The 21799-nt window shown below is 37.7% G+C and overlaps 1 protein-coding gene across 1 annotated transcript in view; it reads left to right on the plus strand.

The window, feature by feature from the left end:
• The window catches only part of LOC128641918 (uncharacterized), a 448428-nt gene that overhangs the window by 395444 nt on the left and 31185 nt on the right, over positions 1–21799 (plus strand). The window contains exon 12 of the mRNA XM_053694507.1: positions 16668–16971. Coding sequence (XP_053550482.1) covers positions 16668–16971 — 304 coding nt within the window. The remainder of the gene's footprint in view (positions 1–16667; positions 16972–21799) is intronic.

Here is a 21799-nt window from a genome sequence, read left to right on the forward strand (position 1 = left end):
ATTAGGGGTATGTGGGTGGTGGGTTGTAATGTTGGGGGGGGGGGTATTGTATGTTTTTTTTTACAGGCAAAAAAGCTGAAATTCTTGGGGCATGCCCCGCAAAGGGCCCTGTTCAGGGCTGGTAAGGTAAAAGAGCTTGTAACTTTTTAAATTTAGAATAGGGTAGGGAATTTTTTATTTTGGGGGGCTTTGTTATTTTATTAGGGGGCTTAGAGTAGGTGTAATTAGTTTAAAATTGTTGTAATATTTTTCTTATGTTTGTAAATATTTTTTTATTTTCTGTAACTTAGTTCTTTTTTATTTTTTGTACTTTAGCTAGTTTATTTAATTGTATTTATTTGTAGAAATTGTGTTTAATTAATTTATTGATAGTGTAGTGTTAGGTTAATTGTAGGTAATTGTAGGTAGTTTATTTAATTATTTTATTGATAGGGTAGTGTTAGGTTTAATTATAACTTAGGTTAGGATTTATTTTACAGGTAAATTTGTTATTATTTTAACTAGGTAACTATTAAATAGTTCTTAACTATTTAATAGCTATTGTACCTGGTTAAAATAATTACAAAGTTGCCTGTAAAATAAATATTAATCCTAAAATAGCTATAATATAATTATAATTTATATTGTAGCTATATTAGGATTTATTTTACAGGTAAGTATTTAGCTTTAAATAGGAATAAGTTATTTAATAAGAGTTAATTTATTTCGTTAGATAAATATTATATTTAACTTAGGGGGGTGTTAGTGTTAGGGTTAGACTTAGCTTTAGGGGTAATCCATTTATTAGAATAGCGGTGAGCTCCGATCGGAAGATTAGGGGTTAATAATTGAAGTTAGGTGTCGGCGATGTTAGGGAGGGCAGATTAGGGGTTAATACTATTTATGATAGGGTTAGTGAGGCGGATTAGGGGTTAATAACTTTATTATAGTAGCGCTCAGGTCCGCTCGGCAGATTAGGGGTTAATAAGTGTAGGCAGGTGTCGGCGACGTTGTGGGGGGCAGGTTAGGGGTTAATAAATATAATATAGGGGTCGGCGGTGTTAGGGGTAGCAGATTAGGGGTACATAGGGATAACGTAGGTTGCGGCGGTTTACGGAGCGGCAGATTAGGGGTTTAAAAAAATATGCAGGGGTCAGCGATAGCGGGGGCGGCAGATTAGGGGTTAATAAGTGTAAGGCTAGGGGTGTTTAGACTCAGGGTACATGTTAGAGTGTTAGGTGCAGACGTAGGAAGAGTTTCCCCATAGCAAACAATGGGGCTGCGTTAGGAGCTGAACGCTGCTTTTTTGCAGGTGTTAGGTTTTTTTTCAGCTCAAACAGCCCCATTGTTTCCTATGGGGGAATCGTGCACGAGCACGTTTTTTAGGCCGGCCGCGTCCGTAAGCAACTCTGGTATCGAGAGTTGCTTTTGCGGTAAAAATGCTCTACGCTCCTTTTTTGGAGCCTAACGCAGCATTTGTTTGAACTCTCGATACCAGAGTTAATTTTATGGTGCGGCCAGAAAAAAGCCCGCGGAGCGTTAACAGCCCTTTTACCGCCGAACTCCAAATCTAGGCCTATAACTTTTAAATATAGTTCTAACTGGTTAATCTATTGAACCAATCAAACTCTTGAATAGGCAGGCTATTTGTAAAAAATGTGCCCCCAACTCTTCTGATTTGTTAATGACATTAAGAGGGGTGGCAGTTGGGGATTTGTTGATTACTTATTGGGGCATATTTATCAAGCTCCGTACAGAGCTTGATGCCCCGTGTTTCTGGCGAGCCTGAAGGTCTAAAGACCGCTGCTCCATAACCTGACCGCCTGCTCTGAGGCGGTGGACAGAAATCAACCCGATCGAATATTGTGTCTGTGTACATATATATTTCTGGCAACCTTTTATATGCCAACATTTCTATTTTCTCATATTTTAATTTGGGATAAAGGATTAATAATAATAATAATGATGATTATTATTATTGTAATCACTGTTAATGTATTTAGGGCTAGATTACGGGTGGCGCACTAACTGCTGTGTGCAAGCGATATCAGGTTTATTGCTGTTATGCTTGACTAAAAAGTTTTACAAAACAGATAAAAAAATACATTGTACAGTTACATCATAACACTGTCTAATATAATTTATTAAAAAATATATTGCATTAAAACGTTTTAAGGGCTTAAAATATGAAGGGCTTTAACATAGAGATACATTCATACACATCTAAGTATATATATGTATGTTTATGTATGTGTGTGTGTATATATACGTATATATATATATATATATATATATATATATATATATATATATATATATATATATATATATATATATATATATATATATATATATATATATATATATATATGTAAAATGAAGAGAACAAACAAGAGATATATATTAACCATCAAAGGTAACAGCTGTAAAAAAAAGAGAGAGCGCACCAAATCAGAGAGACATAGGATCACAGCTCTTAAATAATACCTTGTTGTAATAGTCCCATCACAAATATTGCAATTAGTCCCATAAGCAGATGTACATCCTAATAAATGAGACTTAGTCAATACAATAATTATACAATAAGGTGATAGTTCACTACTAGCTCCAAGTCTTTAAGAAGATGGTGGAGAACAACGTAGTGAAGTGCAATCCAAAAGCGATGTATAGAAAAACCGGAACAGTTCATCACTAGGTCATTAGACACAACGTGAAGATAATCTCTGATTTCACTCACCCAAAATGCGAAGTTGAACTGAAGAGCAGAGAAGCTTGTATCACAGGAAACGTTTACTACTCCGGCGTTCACGCTTAGGGCTTAGTGCTTCCGGTATCACGTGACCCTCCTATGGCCATGAGAATTGAAGACTCTATGTTTCATGCGTCATGTGACAGCCCTGTAGCCAATCAACTACTAGCTTGGACCGTCAATGAGCCCAATGATGCAGCCAGAGAGATCCATGTACAATAGAATATCCCCTGCAAATCTCAGCATCCATTCCGGACAAAGGCAGCAGTAAAGCAAGTGCAGGCAGGTCCTGGACAGCACACAAATGTACTGATGCACACCAACACTGTATCTTGATGACCCAGATTAGGATAATGTAGCATGAGCCCAAAAGGGGGTAAGGCTGTAGGTAGTAGTAGACACCCAAATGTCCTCTGGGCAAATAGTTAAATATAAAGAAAGTTCCAACAGACAGCCATTTGAAAATTGAATAGTAAATTGCTTTATTCCAAATTAAAAACAACAGGACATGCTGTTAAAAATTCAAAACGTAGTCTGACCAGTTTCGGTCTCCCTGACCGTAATCATAGACTAATACCTAACATGTGTAACATTTCTTTAAATGACATGCAGCATCTCCTGATGAACATTTAACTCCATGTATACTAACACAACCGAAATTACTCAAGTGTGTAGAATATATCTAATACATATATAATAGAAAAATTATTACATTTGTAAACCTTTACATTCATAGATCAGGGACCAAGTATATAATGTGTGCAAAGTGGGACTTTTTAATATATAGAGAGAGTTAGTTACTAACTATCCTGACTGTCATAATAAGGTTAACAAACCACTGCAAACAGATACTAATATCCCTCTATATATCCAAACATGGCACAAAAACCTTTTTCCTAAGCATCAACCACAGAGGGGGTTTGAATGTTGTAACTCAGTTTGTATGAAGATAGTGACATGAGGTTACAGCAAATCCCAATTAGCTCAATAAATTCGGCAAATGATAAATAAAAACAATGAGCAACAATTATACCTTTTAACCCTTTAACAATCTGTTAATCAAAGTCAGAAATTGCTCTCGAAACGTACATTAAGATTGAGCAAATATATGACAATTATATACATAACAAATTGAACTTAATCTTAGTATATATTATTTGTCCTAAATATAAATAGATTATAGGAACATAATATAACGGGTTAACTAATTTGCAGGGACCAGATTTTTAGTAACTCATCTTTGCCAAAAATTGATAATATCAAACTCAGAGTTGAAGCCGGAGGGCAACAAACTCTGCATTTTAAATATCCAATATGTTTCCTGTTTGCACAAAATAGAAAATGTATCACCACGTCTTGGTGGTTTTTTAATTTGTTCTATGACCTGCCATCTCAATGTCTTGGTGTTTTGATTATGTGTTTCAATGAAGTGTTTGGAAAGAGCTGAGCAAGGTAATTTACTTGATATGTATGACAAGTGTTCTCTAATACGCTTACCCACCTCCCTTGTAGTTCTTCCCAAGTATTCTTTTTGACAAAGACTACATTCTACCAGGTAGATAATGTAGGTACTCTTACAGTTAATACATCCCTTAGTAGAGAATTCCTGTCCACAGTAACTGTAGATTTAAATGTTTCAGAACTATAAATGTGGTCACATGAACTACAATTATTTCTACCACATTTGTATGTCCCATTGTGATGTAACTAAGAACTGGTCACATTCTTATCACTTCTCAGCATACTAGGTGCTAGTATATTTCCTAGGGTAGTGTTCCTCCTGGGGACAAACATGCAACCTTTGTCTATGGTATTCCTCAGGGTCTTATCCCCCATTAAAATGGGCAGATTTTTCTTCACAATATTGCAAACTGCATCATATTGGTTTGAAAATTAGGTGATAAATTTAGGCTTGTGTACATTTAGTGAATGATCTTATTTCCTACGGATACCTTCTGTCTTCAACAATGTATCACAATTTAATCCTTTTATTTCATAAAATGCTTTATTGATAACCTGTTTTGGATAACCTCTAAGAGTCATTCTGTCCCTCAAACCTTTGCTCTCCACCAGAAAATCACTCTCAAGGGAGCGGTTCCTTTTTAAACGCAAAAATTGGCTCTTAGCTATACCCTTAAACACATGTTTAGGGTGGCTAGAGCGAGCGAGCGTGCAACAAGCTGTTCCCTGAAATTGGTTTTCTGTAGAGAGTAGAAATAATCTGTCCATTCCTCTCATCCCCATTTAGGGTAACATCCAGAAAATAATGCTTTCCTTTTTACATTTAAAGGTGAATTTTAATCCAACATCATTTGAGTTGATCAAGGAGACAAATTTCTGAGCCTCATATTCACTTGATGACAATACAATAAGTAGGTCATCTATAAATCTTAAATATTGAACAATGAAACCTGTATTACCTCTGTAGACGTGGGACCTCTCCCACCAACCCATAAACAGTTTGGCATAGGAGGGGGCAAATGTTGCCCCCATTGCGGTCCCACATCTCTGGAGGTAATATGTTCACTGAAAAACAAAAAAGTTATGCTCCAATAGAAACTTGATCACCTTGGGGACCAAAATTCTTGCTTCATCCATAAGGTCAGTGTATAGCTTTAAGTAGTAATCAATGGCTAAAAGGCCATAATGATGGGGAATGGAAGAGTACAAGGAGGTAACATCAATAGTTAGCCAACTGTATTCCTTTTGCCAGGGTAGGGTTTCCAATAGTTGTAGGGCATGAGTGGTATCCCTCACATAACTAGGTATTCTTTTGACTATAGGTTGTAAAAATTGATCAACCCATTTCGATAATGGTTCTAGCAAGGAACCAATGCCCGCAACTATTGGCCTCCCCTTCACATTGAATATACTTTTGTGTACCTTGGGGAGGTGGTGGAAAATCGGAGTCACTGGTTTGTCCACCAAAAGTACTCAGCTGTAACAGCATCCATAAGTCCCTCCTCCACCACCTCATCAAGTAAATGTGACAGCTCTTTTTTTAATATATTTGTAGGATCCCCTGTCGGGATAAGGTAGGTGTCTGTGTCATTCAGCTGTCTCGTGGCTTCAGCAAGATATTCTGCCCTATCCATCACCACTACACTACCCCCCTTGTGTTAACCTGTTATATTATGTTCATATAATCTATTTATATTTAGGACAAATAATATATACTAAGATTAAGTTCAATTTGTTATGTATATGATTGTCATATATTTGCTCAATCTTAATGTACATTTCGAGAGCAATTTCTGACTTTGATTAACAGATTGTTAAAGGGTTAAAAGGTATAATTGTTGCTCATTGTTATTTATTTATCATTTGCTGAATTTATTGAGCTAATTGGGATTTGCTGTAACCTCATGTCACTATCTTCATACAAACTGAGTTACAACATTCAAACCCCCTCTGTGGTTGATGCTTAGGAAAAAGGTTTTTGTGCCATGTTTGAATATATAGAGGGATATTAGTATCTGTTTGCAGTGGTTTGTTAACCTTATTATGACAGTCAGGATAGTACCTCTCTCTATATATTAAAAAGTCCCACTTTGCACACATTATATACTTGGTCCCTGATCTATGAATGTAAAGGTTTATAAATGTAATAATTTTTCTATTATATATTTATTAGATATATTCTACACATTTGAGTAATTTTGGTTATGTTAGTATACATGGAGTTAAATGTTCATACTGTTTTGTTTTTAGCCAATCAGGAGATGCTGCATGTCATTTAAAGAAATGTTACACATGTTAGGTATTAGTCTATGATTATGGTCAGGGAAACCGATCAGACTACATTTTGAATTTTAACAGCATGTCCTGTTGTTTTTAACATGGAATACAGCAATTTACTATTCGATTTTCAAATGACTGTCTGTTGGAACTTTCTTTATACTTGTATATGTATATATATATATATATATATATATATATATATATATATATATATATGTCATGATCCAGCCTAGAATTGAAACTGGCACCTGTCTCTATTTCTGCTGTTGTTCTTCCCAGCCTGTTGTTTTACCACTTTGCCACTAGATGGCTTGATCACAGGCTAATATTGGGTTTTTCTGTTTGCTGCAACTTTGGCTCTCTTGCTCCACCTGCTTACCAGCTGAAACAAATCAGATAATCAGCAGCCTGCTATATTTGGGCGGTTTTCTGGCAGTTCTGGGCCTTGACATTGAGTGTTATACTCTGACAGACCCCCTGGTCCTGTTTCCTGAGTGAAATACAGATTTGTTTCGATTTCCTGGTGCCTGGTTTCTGCTTCATTTACAGACTGCTCTTCTTGATTTTCCCTTGGCACTGTGTTCCATTTCTGGACTGATATTCTGGCAATTGATCTTGGCTAATCCGCTTATATTTCCTAAGGACTGACTCAGGTACTGTTGCTTGCTTGTTCCTGATGCTATAGCATATGCAAGTATCCTGCCTGTTATTACAAAGCTCTACATTCCTGCCTGTTATTACACAGTTCCAGTCTACAGCATATGCAAGTATCCTGCCTGTTATTACAAAGCACTGCATTGCTGCCTGTTATTACACAGTTCCAGTCTACAGCATATGCAAGTATCCTGCCTGTTATACAAAGCGCTGCATTCCTGTCTGTTATTACACAGTTCCAGTCTACAGCATATGCAAGTATCCTGCCTGTTATTACAAAGCGCTGCATTCCTGCCTGTTATTACACAGTTCCAGTCTACAGCATATGCAAGTATCCTGCCTGTTATTACAAAGCCCTGCATTCCTGCCTGTTATTACACAGTTCCAGTCTACAGCATATGCAAGTATCCTGCCTGTTATTACAAAGATCTGTATTCCTGCCTAATACTACAGCCTATAGACTTTGCCTTATCTAATTGCATATCTCTGCATTGCTAATTATCCTATAAATAAAACCATCACCTTTATTTCCTAAAACCTTGCACCTGTTTAATTATGCCAAAAAGGAAAGCCTCACACAGACAAAACACAACTTTAACCCCAGAACCTGACACCTCTGCACAACAGCTCCCAACATCGGAGCTTGCAGAGGTGATCCATTCTTTGACTGAAGTGTCAGAGAGAATTTTGTCTGTGGACTCTCATCTACTACAACTTAACCAAATTCTAAAATCCCTTCCAGATACATTGAAGTCACTTATCCAAGATTTCACTGCAGGATTCCAGACTTTACAGGATAGCCTGAAAGACTTTATCAATAAAAAAAATTCTGGGTTGGGCACTCCTACTCCTGTGTCCACTAGCCCAAAGACCGTATCCTTACCAATCCAAAGGAGGATATCAACCCCTCTTACCACTGATGAAATGGCCAGAAGGAGAACTAATGGCTTATGTTTCTATTGTGGAGCTACTGGGCATGTAATATCCTTTTGTCCAGTGAGACCCCGTAAGAAGTCTGTTCTGCTGTCTCCACCTCTAAATCCTGATTCATCAAATGAACGGGCTACAGAGAGGAAGTCAAACTTTAATCCCACATTGGATTCCTCTGGAGATGAGCTCTGTATGGGTTCTATTTTACATCCCCAATTTGATCAGCCTAGGACTGCACATTCCAAAGACTCTGATTCCTGTGAAGTACTAACATGTCATCCACAGAATCCTAGTACTACGAATCCAGAGATTTGCCTACCAAATGCAGCTGCTTTCTCATCTTTGTGCATTTCAGAAGAAATGTCTAACTATTCAACCATTGAAGATGATACTGATTCTGACACTGGAGGGACAGTGCTTCAAACTGCTGTTCGGTCAAAAGGTCCTTTACCTCCTCTACCTCAGACCCACCTCTTCAGAACCTACAAGCCTAGAACTGCACAGAAATGAAAGATCAGTCCTGTTGGGGCCCTCTAAACTAATTCCAGTCCCCAGAATTCTCTTCTGGAGAGCCCTTCAAAAAAGATAATACCCCCTGATTGTACATACGCCTCAAAGATCTGGAGCTATACAAGAATGCTAAGTCCACCCAGAGGTCATCCTTGAGGAGGGGATACTGTCATGATCCAGCCTAGAATTGAACCTGGGACCTGTCTCTATCTCTGCTGCTGTTCTTCCCAGCCTGTTGTTTTACCACTTTGCCACCAGATGGCTTGATCACAGGCTAAGAATATTGGGTTTTTCTGTTTGCTGCAACTTTGGCTCTCTAGTTCTACCTGCTTACCAGCTGAAACAAATCAGATAATCAGCAGCCTGCTATATTTGGGAGGTTTTCTGGCAGTTCTGGGCCTTGACATTGAGTGTTATACTCTGACAGACCCTCTGGTCCTGTTTCCTGAGTGAAATACAGATTTGTTTGGATTTCCTGGTGCCTGATTTCTGCTTCATTTACAGACTGCTCTTTCCTGCCTGTTATTACAAAGCGCTGCATTCCTGCCTGTTATTACACAGTTCCAGTCTACAGCATATGCAAGTATCCTGCCTGTTATTACAAAGCGCTGCATTCCTGCCTGTTATTACACAGTTCCAGTCTACAGCATATGCAAGTATCCTGCCTGTTATTACAAAGCGCTGCATTCCTGCCTGTTATTACACAGTTCCAGTCTACAGCATATGCAAATATTCTGCCTGTTATTACACAGTTCCAGTCTACAGCATATGCAAGTATCTTGCCTGTTATTACAAAGCACTGCATTCCTGCCTGTTATTACACAGTTCCAGTCTACAGCATATGCAAGTATCCTGCCTGTTATTACAAAGCGCTGCATTCCTGCCTGTTATTACACAGTTCCAGTCTACAGCATATGCAAATATTCTGCCTGTTATTGCAAAGCCCTGCATTCCTGCCTGTTATTACACAGTTCCAGTCTGCAGCATTTGCAAGTATCCTGCCTGTTATTACAAAGCGCTGCATTCCTGCCTGTTATTACACAGTTCCAGTCTACAGCATATGCAAGTATCCTGCCTGTTATTACAAAGCGCTGCATTCCTGCCTGTTATTACACAGTTCCAGTCTACAGCATATGCAAATATTCTGCCTGTTATTACACAGTTCCAGTCTACAGCATATGCAAGTATCTTGCCTGTTATTACAAAGCACTGCATTCCTGCCTGTTATTACACAGTTCCAGTCTACAGCATATGCAAGTATCCTGCCTGTTATTACAAAGCGCTGCATTCCTGCCTGTTATTACACAGTTCCAGTCTACAGCATATGCAAATATTCTGCCTGTTATTGCAAAGCCCTGCATTCCTGCCTGTTATTACACAGTTCCAGTCTGCAGCATTTGCAAGTATCCTGCCTGTTATTACAAAGCGCTGCATTCCTGCCTGTTATTACACAGTTCCAGTCTACAGCATATGCAAGTATCCTGCCTGTTATTACAAAGCGCTGCATTCCTGCCTGTTATTACACAGTTCCAGTCTACAGCATATGCAAATATTCTGCCTGTTATTGCAAAGCCCTGCATTCCTGCCTGTTATTACACAGTTCATGTCTACAGCATATGCAAGTATCCTGCCTGTTATTACAAAGCGCTGCATTCCTGCCTGTTATTACACAGTTCCAGTCTACAGCATATGCAAGTATCCTGCCTGTTATTACAAAGATCTGTATTCCTGCCTAATACTACAGCCTTTAGACTTTGCCTTATCTAATTACATATCTCTGAGAGTATGCATTGCTAATTATCCTATACATAAAACCATCACCCTTATTTCCTAAAACCTTGTACCTGTTTAATTATGCCAAAAAGGAAAGACTCACACAGACAAAACTTTAACCCCAGAAACTGACACCTCTGCACAACAGCTCCCAACTCCTGAACCTGCTCCCTTGCAGAGTATGACAATATATATATATATATATATATATATATATATATATATATATATATATATATATATATATATATGTTCAAATATAAGTGCACTTACTGTTACAAGTCAACAACCGCCGGGGTGCTGCGTACAATGTATACATCCTGTGTGGAGAATAAAACGCTGCACTCACCGGTCTTCATGAAAAAATTCAATTTAATCTCATCAATTCAACATAGTCGATATACAAGAACCCCAAACATTTTGGTACCGGATTGGTACCTTTCTCAATGGGTGTTAAACCTGTGTCCCAATGTTCTCTACTGAATCCACACACTTGTTACCTTAATATACCCTTCAGTGCTAAAAACTTCCGGTGCTAGCGTGTTGCAGCCTGCATCACACATCACTGCCAATCAGTCATTCATATCCAGAGCGCATGGCTAATTAACATAACCATGCCTCTAGTGATGAAGTATCCTATACGTCACTGTTTACATTTTTATTTGCGATCAAAGCAGGCATCAACCCGAATTTTACTAATTCCTAAATTAAAAACAAAAACATACAGCACAGTTATGACTAGATTCTTCATATGATCTAACATAAAGTGCAATTTTAATATTAAAAACCTACAAAATCTAAAAAAATCCTTACCAGAACCCTAACCTTATACTGATTCAATTCACTTCATGTCAATTGTAGCATGGTAAAAACTTGTTAACGGAGAACAACACACTCATTGGACAGAGTGGTCCAAGATCTTAAGATGTATACTGTGATTTGCATACTAAATGTTATCAGGCCACACTTTTTCTCCTGGTACCAGAGCTGACCTAGATCGACCAATCATAGTAAAATCCAGTTACAGGAACACATTATAGTCCAGCTGTATGTTCAACCCTATAGGGGTCACAGTATCCAATCTATAGATCCATGATGTTTCTAACTGTAGAAGTTTTTTTCTGCCTAACACCACCTCTACTGGGAGAAGGCACATGATCAATTAACATAGTCCTCAGACTAGCAGCGGTATGTCCAGCTTGCATAAAATGCATGGCTAATGGTTTGTTTATCAATGGAAGTTCTTATGGCATGGCGGTGGTTTGCCATCCTCTCTCTAAAGGTGGTTGAGGTCTTACCAATGTAGACAAAAGAACATGGACACATCAGAATATAGATCACGAGTGCTGGTGCATGATAATCTGTGGAAAATGTTATATTTCTTCCCTGTTCGGGGATGATGGAACTGGGATCCAGTTAGCATCTTGTTGCATGCAGTGCAGTTTCCACATCTAAAGCATCCTAGCTTCTTTTTCCCATCCATCCAGGTGCCTTTCTGATAGCATTTCACTGGATCGTTATGTACAAGGATGTCTTTCAAGTTAGATGCTTTTCTATAGACGATACGAGGAGCTTCCATTCGTGTAAATGGGAGTTGTTTGTCCAATTTTACAATGTCCCAATTCTTCTTCACAGATTTTTCAAGTACCTTGTGTAAAGGAGTGTAAGTCGTGATGAGATTAATATTATTTTTATTGTCTGTTTTATCTGATTTTGTTTGTATCAGTGTGTTCTGATCATATGGTGGCATTTTAATGTGTGCTCTTTCAATGTCCATGGTTCTATAGCCTCGCTGTTTTAATTTGGACTTCATTTCTTCTTCTTGTGTAATCCTGGTATCAATAAGTGTGTTGTTACGTGCTACTCGCATGAGCTGAGAGATCACACTCCTCTTTTGATGTTCTGGGTGAAAGCTAGTGGAAAGTAACAACAAATTTTTATCCGTTGATTTAGAGTATAATGTTGTAGCGAATTTAAAACCATTGTTATCCAAATATTTATTAATATTCAAATCTAAAAATGGTATTGTCTCCAAGCTGTATATAAATTTAAACCGTATTGTGGATTCTATCTTGTTTAGAGTATCAATACAATTTACTAAAGAATATACTGATCCCCTCCATATCAAAAACACATTGTCTATATATCTGACGTAAAACTTTACCGATAGAGTTTTCATAACAAAAGTCTCATACCAGAGCATATATAGGTTGGCATATGCGGGAGCCATACTAGAACCCATAGCAGTCCCTGCTATTTGTAGGAAAAATTCCTTCTCAAACTTAAAGAAGTTTATTTCTAGACAAAAAGTTAGTAATTCAAGCAGGAACTCTATGGAGGTCCCGCATATGCCAACAATGAACTTACCATGGACCTGACAGCCTGCACACCCCCACCATGAGAGATAACGGTGTACAAACTGTCAACATACATTGTCACGAGTAAATCATCAGCTTCATTATGATAGTCAGTGTAGTTCTGAATTACAATAGACCCTCCCTTGTCCGCAGCATGTATAATAATAGAATGGTCATTTTTCAAACTTTGTAAAGCATTCTTCTCTTCTTTAGTGAGGTTTGAGAAGTAGCTATCAGGTTTAGCTTGTTCAAAAGAATTTGTTACCATTCGGTAAAACTCCGAATGGATGGATATGATTAGTTGGATCAAAATTACTTAATTGTTTAAATTTGCTGGATATGGTCTGATCTCTGTCCTTAAAAAAATCTTTTTTTTTTTTAGCTGCCTTTGCAGTTTATACAAATCCACATTCATGTGGAATTTATCGACTTTAGGAGTTGGGACAAAGGACAGACCTTTATTCAGCAATCTTTTCTCATCCGCATTAGGGGCCGATCACTAAGGTTATAAACAATGTTTACTTCCTCCTGGGGGGCTTTTTCTTTGTACCCTCCCCTTCTGAAATGACATCTGTGTCGTTTCTTTTTGTAGGAAAGGGGGTTTGTTGGAAGACCTTGTAGTGATTCCCCCTAAAGAGAGTTCACTAACATTTGCATTACTTGATGTCTCAATGTCACACTCTGAAGAATCGCCACCACTGCTATCTACAGTATCAATATTAAGTTTATTCTTAAAATATCTTCTACGTCTAGACTGAAATCTAGTATCATCTTTTCCATATAACCACCTATACACTCTTTTTTTCGCGATAATCTGTTTCCACAGTAGTTTGTTTGTTATTTTTAAAGGAAAGTAAATCATTTCGGTATTTATTCACCTGTGTTTGTAGTTTTTTTTACCCAATCTTCACTTGTATCATTGACCAAAGTCTGAAAGCTAAGCTGCTTCCCTCATCAATTTCTATTTTAATCAGATTGTGCAATATGTTAGATTCTTCAACTACCAACAAAATAAGATTATACGAGCATTTGTTTAAAATAGAGCACCATTTCCTGCAAAATTCAGGATTAGATCTTCCTATAGTAGGAATATTTTTGATGCGAAAGCCCCTTGGTATGCTCTTATTTTTATGATAGTTGGAAAGATATACTGTGTGTAGGTGATGGTCTACTTCTCTTTTTTGAAGATTTAATAATTTATGGTAGACATCTAGGGATGTTTCTCCCCTCAACTCATGCAAGTCTGTTACTACACGTATCCGTTCTGCATCTGCTTCGGTAAACATAAATGATTCTTTATTTACAGAGTCATCTCCGAAGTTGGATAAATTACGTTGGGAGTGTCCCAAAGCTTCCATAGTGTAGTGTGATTTTAATATCTTTTTACCATATAAGGAAATTACTGCAGTAATTATATCCCACATATAAGGAAGTTGTTCAAGGATTGTCTCTTTAAATCTTTTATAATTCTTATGTTAAAAACCAAAACAGCAAAACAGTTGAGCTGAAAAAATATGAGCACCTTACAGGGAAAAAAAGCCAGCAATTTGTGCTAATTCTATCACAACATGTCACAATATATCAATGTTTCAATAACTTCCAAAAATAATGTGCAGGGTGCCACTTCAACATAGCATATGAAATGGCCTCATAACATTTAGTATGCAAATCACAGTATACATCTTAAGATCTTGGACCACTCTGTCCAATGAGTGTGTTGTTCTCCGTTAGCAAGTTTTTACCATGCTACAATTGACATGAAGTGAATTGTGTCAGTATAAGGTTAGGGTTCTGGTAAGGATTTTTTTGATTTTGTAGGTTTTTAATATTAAAATTGCACTTTGTTAGATCGTATGAAGAATCTAGTCATAACTGCTGTATGTTTTTGTTTTTAATTTAGGAATTAGTAAAACTCTGTGTTGCTTTCGGGTCGATGTCTGCTTTGATCGCAATTAAAAATGTAAACAGTGACGTATAGGATACTTCGTCACTAGAGGCGTGGTTATGTTAATTAGCCATGTGCTCTGGATATGAACTTATTGGCAGTGATGTGCGATGCAGGCTGCAACACGATAGCACCGGAAGTGTTTAGCACTGAAGGGTATATTAAGGTAACAGGTGTGTGGATTCAGTAGAGAACATTGGGACACAGGTTTAACACCCATTGAGAAAGGTACCAGTCCGGTACAGAAATGTTTGGGGTTCTTGTATATCGATTATGCTGAATTGATGATATTAAATTGAATTTTTTCATGAAGAATGGTGAGTGCAGCGTTTTATTCTCCACACAGGATAAATGCTACGGATATATATATATATATATATATATATACTGTTTACAGGTGTGTGTATGTATGTATGTATATATATATATATATATATATGTGTGTGTTTATATATGTGTTCATATGTATTTACATATGTATATATGTATTTACAGGCATATACTGTATACACGTATAAACACATAAATAAATAAACAAATGTATATATATATATATATATATGTAATGGACACCGGCTACCCCGACTGGGTAGCTCTTCTAAAAGGGTCCTCCCTGTACCTGGAACTTGTAGCTATAGAGCAGAGAAAAGTGATTATAGTAAGAGCCCACCCAAATAACCAGACAAGACCCGTATTTAGGTGAAACACGAACAGGCTTTATTGGGAAAAACACACTGCTTATATACACACTGGCCATCTTGATAAGAGCCTTATCTGATCCCTAGATCTCCCGCCATTCCCACCCCTCCAGACAGACTTGCTCCCCCATAGTTCCATAGAGACATCCCAATACCTAGGTTGCGGTTTAGGGGTGATCCCGGGGGAGCAGTGGCCATTCCAGGGTGTCATTGGAAAACCCTCAGTCCCAAGATGCCACAATCCAAAAAGCAACATGATTCATTACTGGGGACCAGAGCGACAGTCTGGCAAAGTTTTTGAGGTGGGGATGTCTAAAACCTCCAGTTCCTGGGTGGGCTCCTCCTCGGCAATCACCCAAACCCTTGTCCACCAAAGGCACAACAAATCCCCAAAAGAGCCAAGATCTGGGACAAAGGGCCTCTGGAGCAACCTAGGGTAAAGTTCAGCGGGATTCCTGGGTAGCTCAACGGCTATTAGTTCCATAAGTCCGGCCAGCCGGGAAGGAGCCAAGCGGCAAGAGATCAGCTCTTTTCAAGATGAAGTATAAGCAGTGAGAACACAAGAGGGAGGGAGTTTGGGGCACACAGTAATCCACAATGGGCCAGAAAACAGGACAAAGCACAGTGATTCAGGTAGGAGGGGGGTGGAGGTAGCCTTGGCAGCCTGGTATCCGTGACAATATGAAAATGTATATAAGTGCATGTGAGCCCTTTGCAGTTAAGTAGCTGAAAACTTGTAAAATCATATTTATGTAATATTCATATTTAACAAAGTGTTTAACTGTGTATTTATTGTAAATATTTCACATTCCAATGCTCTTCACATAAGGGAATATGTTCTATGTATTTATAAATAGATATTCCTATATATACCTGTATATATCTATACATAATATATATATATATATATATAGACATATATATATATATATATATATACTGTATATATACTGTATATTGTACCAATATTTGTATTGTATCAGCTATACATAGAAATATGTATTTATGAATAGAGGATTGGAATGGGAAATATTAATATTTTCATGTTGGGTTAGCACACTTGAGAAAATGTGATAGGGGAATACATTACAGTAGTAGCGATATTCTAATTTAGTCTTTTTGCGTGCGTTGGGTTAGTGCATGAGCGAAAACTTTTTACTTTCAACTTGTAATATGAATGCTACCCGACGCATCCAAAACACTTACTTCTAGTGAAGTTAGCATGTGATTTTTTTGAGCGGGTAATGATAAAAAGTGCTCCACTTGCCATAAAATTATTCATTCATTCATTCATTGCCAGTTCATGCTGAGTTATAATTATTACCTTGCAGGACATTCTTCCATCACCAAAAAATGATTCAGAACCACCAAACAGAATTGTGATTTTCTCTCGGTCTGGAAGTGATAATTACACTTGGCTGACAGAACTACTGGAATCTGAGGATCTAAAGAGCTGTGTTCAGGGCGTCAAAAGATTTTATATTTCTAATAGCAACAGTTGGGAGTTCAGGGAAGAGGTCGGTCAGTGCACGTTTGGGATCCTGTATCACACCAAGAGAAGAGGGAGAGTTAATGTAACTGATGTGACAGACTCTCTGTATGACCGGGAGCTGGAATACATGTCTACATATATCAGTAAGTAGCAAACACTGAATTCCTACATTGTGCATAGGTCATTTTGTTAACACCATGGAGATAAGCTGCTCAGTTTTGTGATTTCCTTGTTAACTTTTTTTTTATAACTTTATTCAAAGAAAAAAGATTCTCTCTTTATTCATATTCATTATTCTATTCTAAAGTTTACAATAGAATAATGAATAGGAATAAATAATGGATCCAAAATAAAGAATGGATCCGAAAAACGATTTAGCTTAACATAACTAAAATGCTGATTCCCGAAACAAAATTATCTAAAAAACCACCGTCACCCACATCGCTGACACTAAATAAAGCTATTAACCCCTAAACCGCAGCCTCCCCACATTGCCGACACTAAATAAAGCTATTAAACTCTAAACCTCTGCCCCCTCCACATCACCAACACTAAATAAAGCTATTACCCCCTAAACCTCCGTCCCCACACATCGCCAGGAATAACTAAACCTATTAACCTCTAAACCATCGCCCCCCACATCACCAACACTAACTAAAGCTGTTAACCTCTAAACCGCCCCCACATCGCAACTACCTAAAACACCCCCTAACTTTAACATAATTAAAATACACCTAAATTAAACTTACAATTATTAACTAACTACCTATTTAAAAATAAATCCAAACTTACCTGTGAAATAAAACCTAAGCTTAAACTAAAAAAAATAAAATTACTAAAAATAAAAAACCTAACATTACTAAAAATAAAAAAATCTAACATTACAAAAAATAAGCGAAATTATCCAAAATAATAAAAATGATTCCTATTCTAATACCCCATTTAAAAAAAAAACACTCCAAAATAAAAAACCCTAATCTATAATAAACTACTATTGGCCCTTAAAATGGCCTTTTGTAGGGCATTGCCCTAAAGTTAACAGCTCTTTTGCAAAAAATGAAAACAAACACCCCCTAACATTACAAACCCCAACCCCCCCAAAATAAAAATAAAACCTAATCTACCCATTGCCCTGAAAAGGGCATTTGTATGGGCATTGCCCTTAAAAGAGCATTCAGTTTTTTTTCAGCCCATTAAAAATAAAAAATCCCTAATCTAAAAAACAAAAACACCCCAAAAATAAAAAACTCCCATTACAAAAATAAAACGAAATTATACAAAATAATAAGTAGTTTTTTATTTTTTGTAATTTTAGTGTTTATTATTTTTTGTAATTGTAGTCTTAATTTTTTTGTAATGTTAGGTTTTATTTTTTTTAGTAATGTTAGGTTTTATTATTTTTAGTAATATTAGGTTTTGTTTATTTTTAGTAATCTTAGGTTTTATTATTTTAGTAATCTTAGGTTTTTTTAGTTTAAGCTTAGGTTTTATTTTTATTTCAGAGAAGTTTGTATTTATTTTAACTAGGTAGTTAGTAAATAGTAATATTGTAACTAGCTAAGGTTTTATTTTTATTTCACAGGTAAGTTTGTATTTATTTTTAAATACATACAGCTAGATTACAAGTTATGGCGTAATGGCTGTTCGCAATTAGCGTGTGTGTTATTTTCATTACGCACTTTTCATAACATCGGGATTACAAGTCTGAAAAGAACCTCGCTACGCATCGCAGTAATACGAGTACCACGTTTATTTCCCTAGCAGAATCACGGACGCGTAATGGAATCTCCCATAGAGATCAATGCAAACTGAAGAATACACAGATTTTTCTTCTAACACTCGATATCGCGAGAACTACACACTGCTCTGTCATATCACGCATACAACATCATGGACATGAACTAAAATCAGGTCAAATGTACAAACAACAATCGCTCACGCAAAATAGCACATACGCATTTAACATTCACAATCCTTTACGACTAATACCACACAACATTTACACTAAACGAGGATTAGGAAAATACGTTGCGATCTGCATCACGGAACAAAACAACATGAAAATTGAATTGCACACTGATACACAAACAAAACATTTGCATTTCCGATTAGAAAACATTATTAAAAAATAAATGTTTACAACACTTAACAAATACGATACTACACAGAAATCAGCATTTCGATTTTGGGATACTAAATTATGAGAATGTTATGCAAAACGATCCCTATGCAATCATCGTATTATACACATTCCACAAATACATATGTGCATTTACAAACTCCATATGAGAATGCGCAAATTAAAACAACTAATACACATTGCACACATGCTGTACAAATCTTCACTTAAGCACACCTGGGCCTCCTTTACTTTGCAAACCGGTACATCATTAACTATTTACATAGGGTATATAAGCACGCTAGAAACATGGCTTCATTGACTGTATTGCTTTTTCGAGATAGGTGCAGGTCTAGGTGTTGGAGGTTTCTGAGAGTTAGCGAGTTAGTTGGTAAAAAAGAGAGAGAGTTAATGAGTGAGAGTTAGTTAGTAAGAGAGAGTGAGAGTTAGTCAGAGAGAGTGAGAGTTGGTTAGTGACAGACAGTGAGAGTTAGTTAGTGACAGACAGTGAGAGTTAGTTAGTGACAGCAGTGAGAGTTAGTGAGTGAGAGTTAGTAATAGTGAGAGAGAGTGAGAGTTAGTTAATGAGAGAGAGTAAGAGTTTGTCTGGGTGAGTGTGCAAGTGCTGTTTTTTGGTACATTACATAAACACATTTACATGCAAACACATTCAATACATAGATACACATATCAGTAGCACTACATACACACACATACACTCCATACCCCATTCCCTTTAATCCCATACCCACCCCATAGCTAGAATTTGGTTTTAACTCCTCACCTGTGTGTATTGTTGTACTCCTGTGCATTGACTGCTGGATTAAACATCCAATTTTTTTGCAATATAACATCGTGCTGCTCATTCATTTTTTATTTTTTTAGAATTTGGTTTATTTACACCAACTTATTGTTTACATACCCTCATTTACTCCTTTTTTTATATGTTTGACTTATTATTATTATTATCAGGTATTTGTAGAGCGCCAACAGATTTTGCAGCGCTGTAAACATAGTCGGTATACAGGATAACTTTTGAAGGGATCAAATGGGTAGAGGGCCCTGCCGAGTTTCACTGTTGTAGTCGGCTCTTATGAAGGCGATCTGCAAACAGCTGGGGTCATAGGCTTACATTCTAAGGGGTTCAAGGGGAAAGTAATGGAGTTAGGGATGGTTAGTGTAGGTTGTATGCATCCCTGAATAGTAGAGTCTTTAGGGAGTACGTGAAGCTGTTAAAACTAGGGGAAAGTCTTGTGGAGCGAGGCAGGGAGTTCCACAAGATGGGGGCCAGTCTGGAGAAGTCCTGTAAACGGGAATGTGAGGAAGTAACAACAGAGGAGGAGAGGAGGAGATTGTGAGCAGATCGAAGGGGATGGGAGGAAGAGTCTCTGGAGACAAGTTCTGAAATGTAGGGGGGAGCAGTGCAGTTGAGGGCTTTGTATGTCAGAGTGAGGATTTTGTGTTTAATCCTAGAGGCAAGAGGAAGCCAGTGAAGGTATTGTTAACAAGGTGCAACAGATGAAGAGCGACGTGTAAGGAAGATGAGCCTGGCAGAGGCATTCATAATGGATTGTAAAGGAGCTATGCGGCAGCTAGGTAGACCAGAGAGGACGGAGTTGCAGTAGTCGAGGCGGGAAAGGATGAGAGAGTGGATTAAAATCTTAGTTGTATCTTGTGTAAGGAAATGTCTAATTTTAGAGATGTTTTTAAGGTGGAAGCGGCAGGTGTTAGCCAAGGACTGAATGTGAGGAGTGAAGAAAAGGTCGAGTCAAGTGTGACCCCAAGACATCGGGCATGCAGGGTAGGGGTAATGATGGAATTATCAACAGTAATCAAAAATTTGGGGGTGGAGATATTGGAAGAAGGGGGAAAAAATAAGAAGTTCAGTTTTGGAGAGATTAAGTTTAAGGTAGTGAGAGGACATCCAAGATGAGATATGAGAAAGACAGTTAGTGACACGGGTTAGTAGGGAAGGAGGTAGGTATGGTGCAGAGAGGTAGATTTGGGTGTCATCTGCATACAAATGACATTGAAACCCATGGAACTTAATTAAGGAACTTAATGATGACATGTAGATTGAAAAGAGAAGAGGACCGTGGACAGAGCCTTGAGGTACCCCAACAGAAAGTGGTAACGGGGCAGAGGATGCTCCGGAGAAGGCTACACTAAATGTATGGTTAGTCAGATAGGAAGAGAACCACGAGAGAGCTGTGTCGCAGATGCCAAAGGATTGGAGGGTTTGTAACAAAAGAGGGTGGTCAACAGTGTCAAAGGCTGCACACAGATCAAGGAGGATAAGCAGAGAGAAGTGGCCTTTGGATTTTGCTGTAAGTAGGTTGTTGGTAACCTTGACAATTGCTGTCTCTGTAGAGTGATAGGGAAGAAATCCAGATTGCAGTGGGTCAAGAAGAAAGTTTAGTGTAAAGAAATGGGATAGACGTGCGTATACTAGCTTTTCGAGGAGCTTTGAGGCAAGAGAGAGTAGGGAAATAGGGCAGTAGTTGGATGGGGAGGTTGGATCGAGGGAAGGATTTTTGAGGATAGGTATGACTAGTGCATGTTTTAGAGATGAGGGAAATATACCAGTGCTGAGGGAGAGGTTGAAAATGTGTGAGTATGGGGGTGAGGGTAGAAGAGAGGGAGGGGTGTAGCTGTGAGGGGATGGGGTCGAGGGGACAGGTAGTGAGGTGGGAGGACTGTATAAGGGCAGAAACTTTGTCCTCATTGACAGGGGCAAAAGAGCTGCATTTTTGGATATTTGGGTTTTGGATGATTGTGAGCTTTTTAGGGGGTGGGAGATTGGTAGTATTTTGAGAGCTGATTTCACTTCTGATGGAATCAATATTGTTATT

This window comes from Bombina bombina, chromosome 11 (assembly GCF_027579735.1).
Source record: "Bombina bombina isolate aBomBom1 chromosome 11, aBomBom1.pri, whole genome shotgun sequence".
Taxonomy (NCBI): Eukaryota; Metazoa; Chordata; class Amphibia; order Anura; family Bombinatoridae; genus Bombina; species Bombina bombina.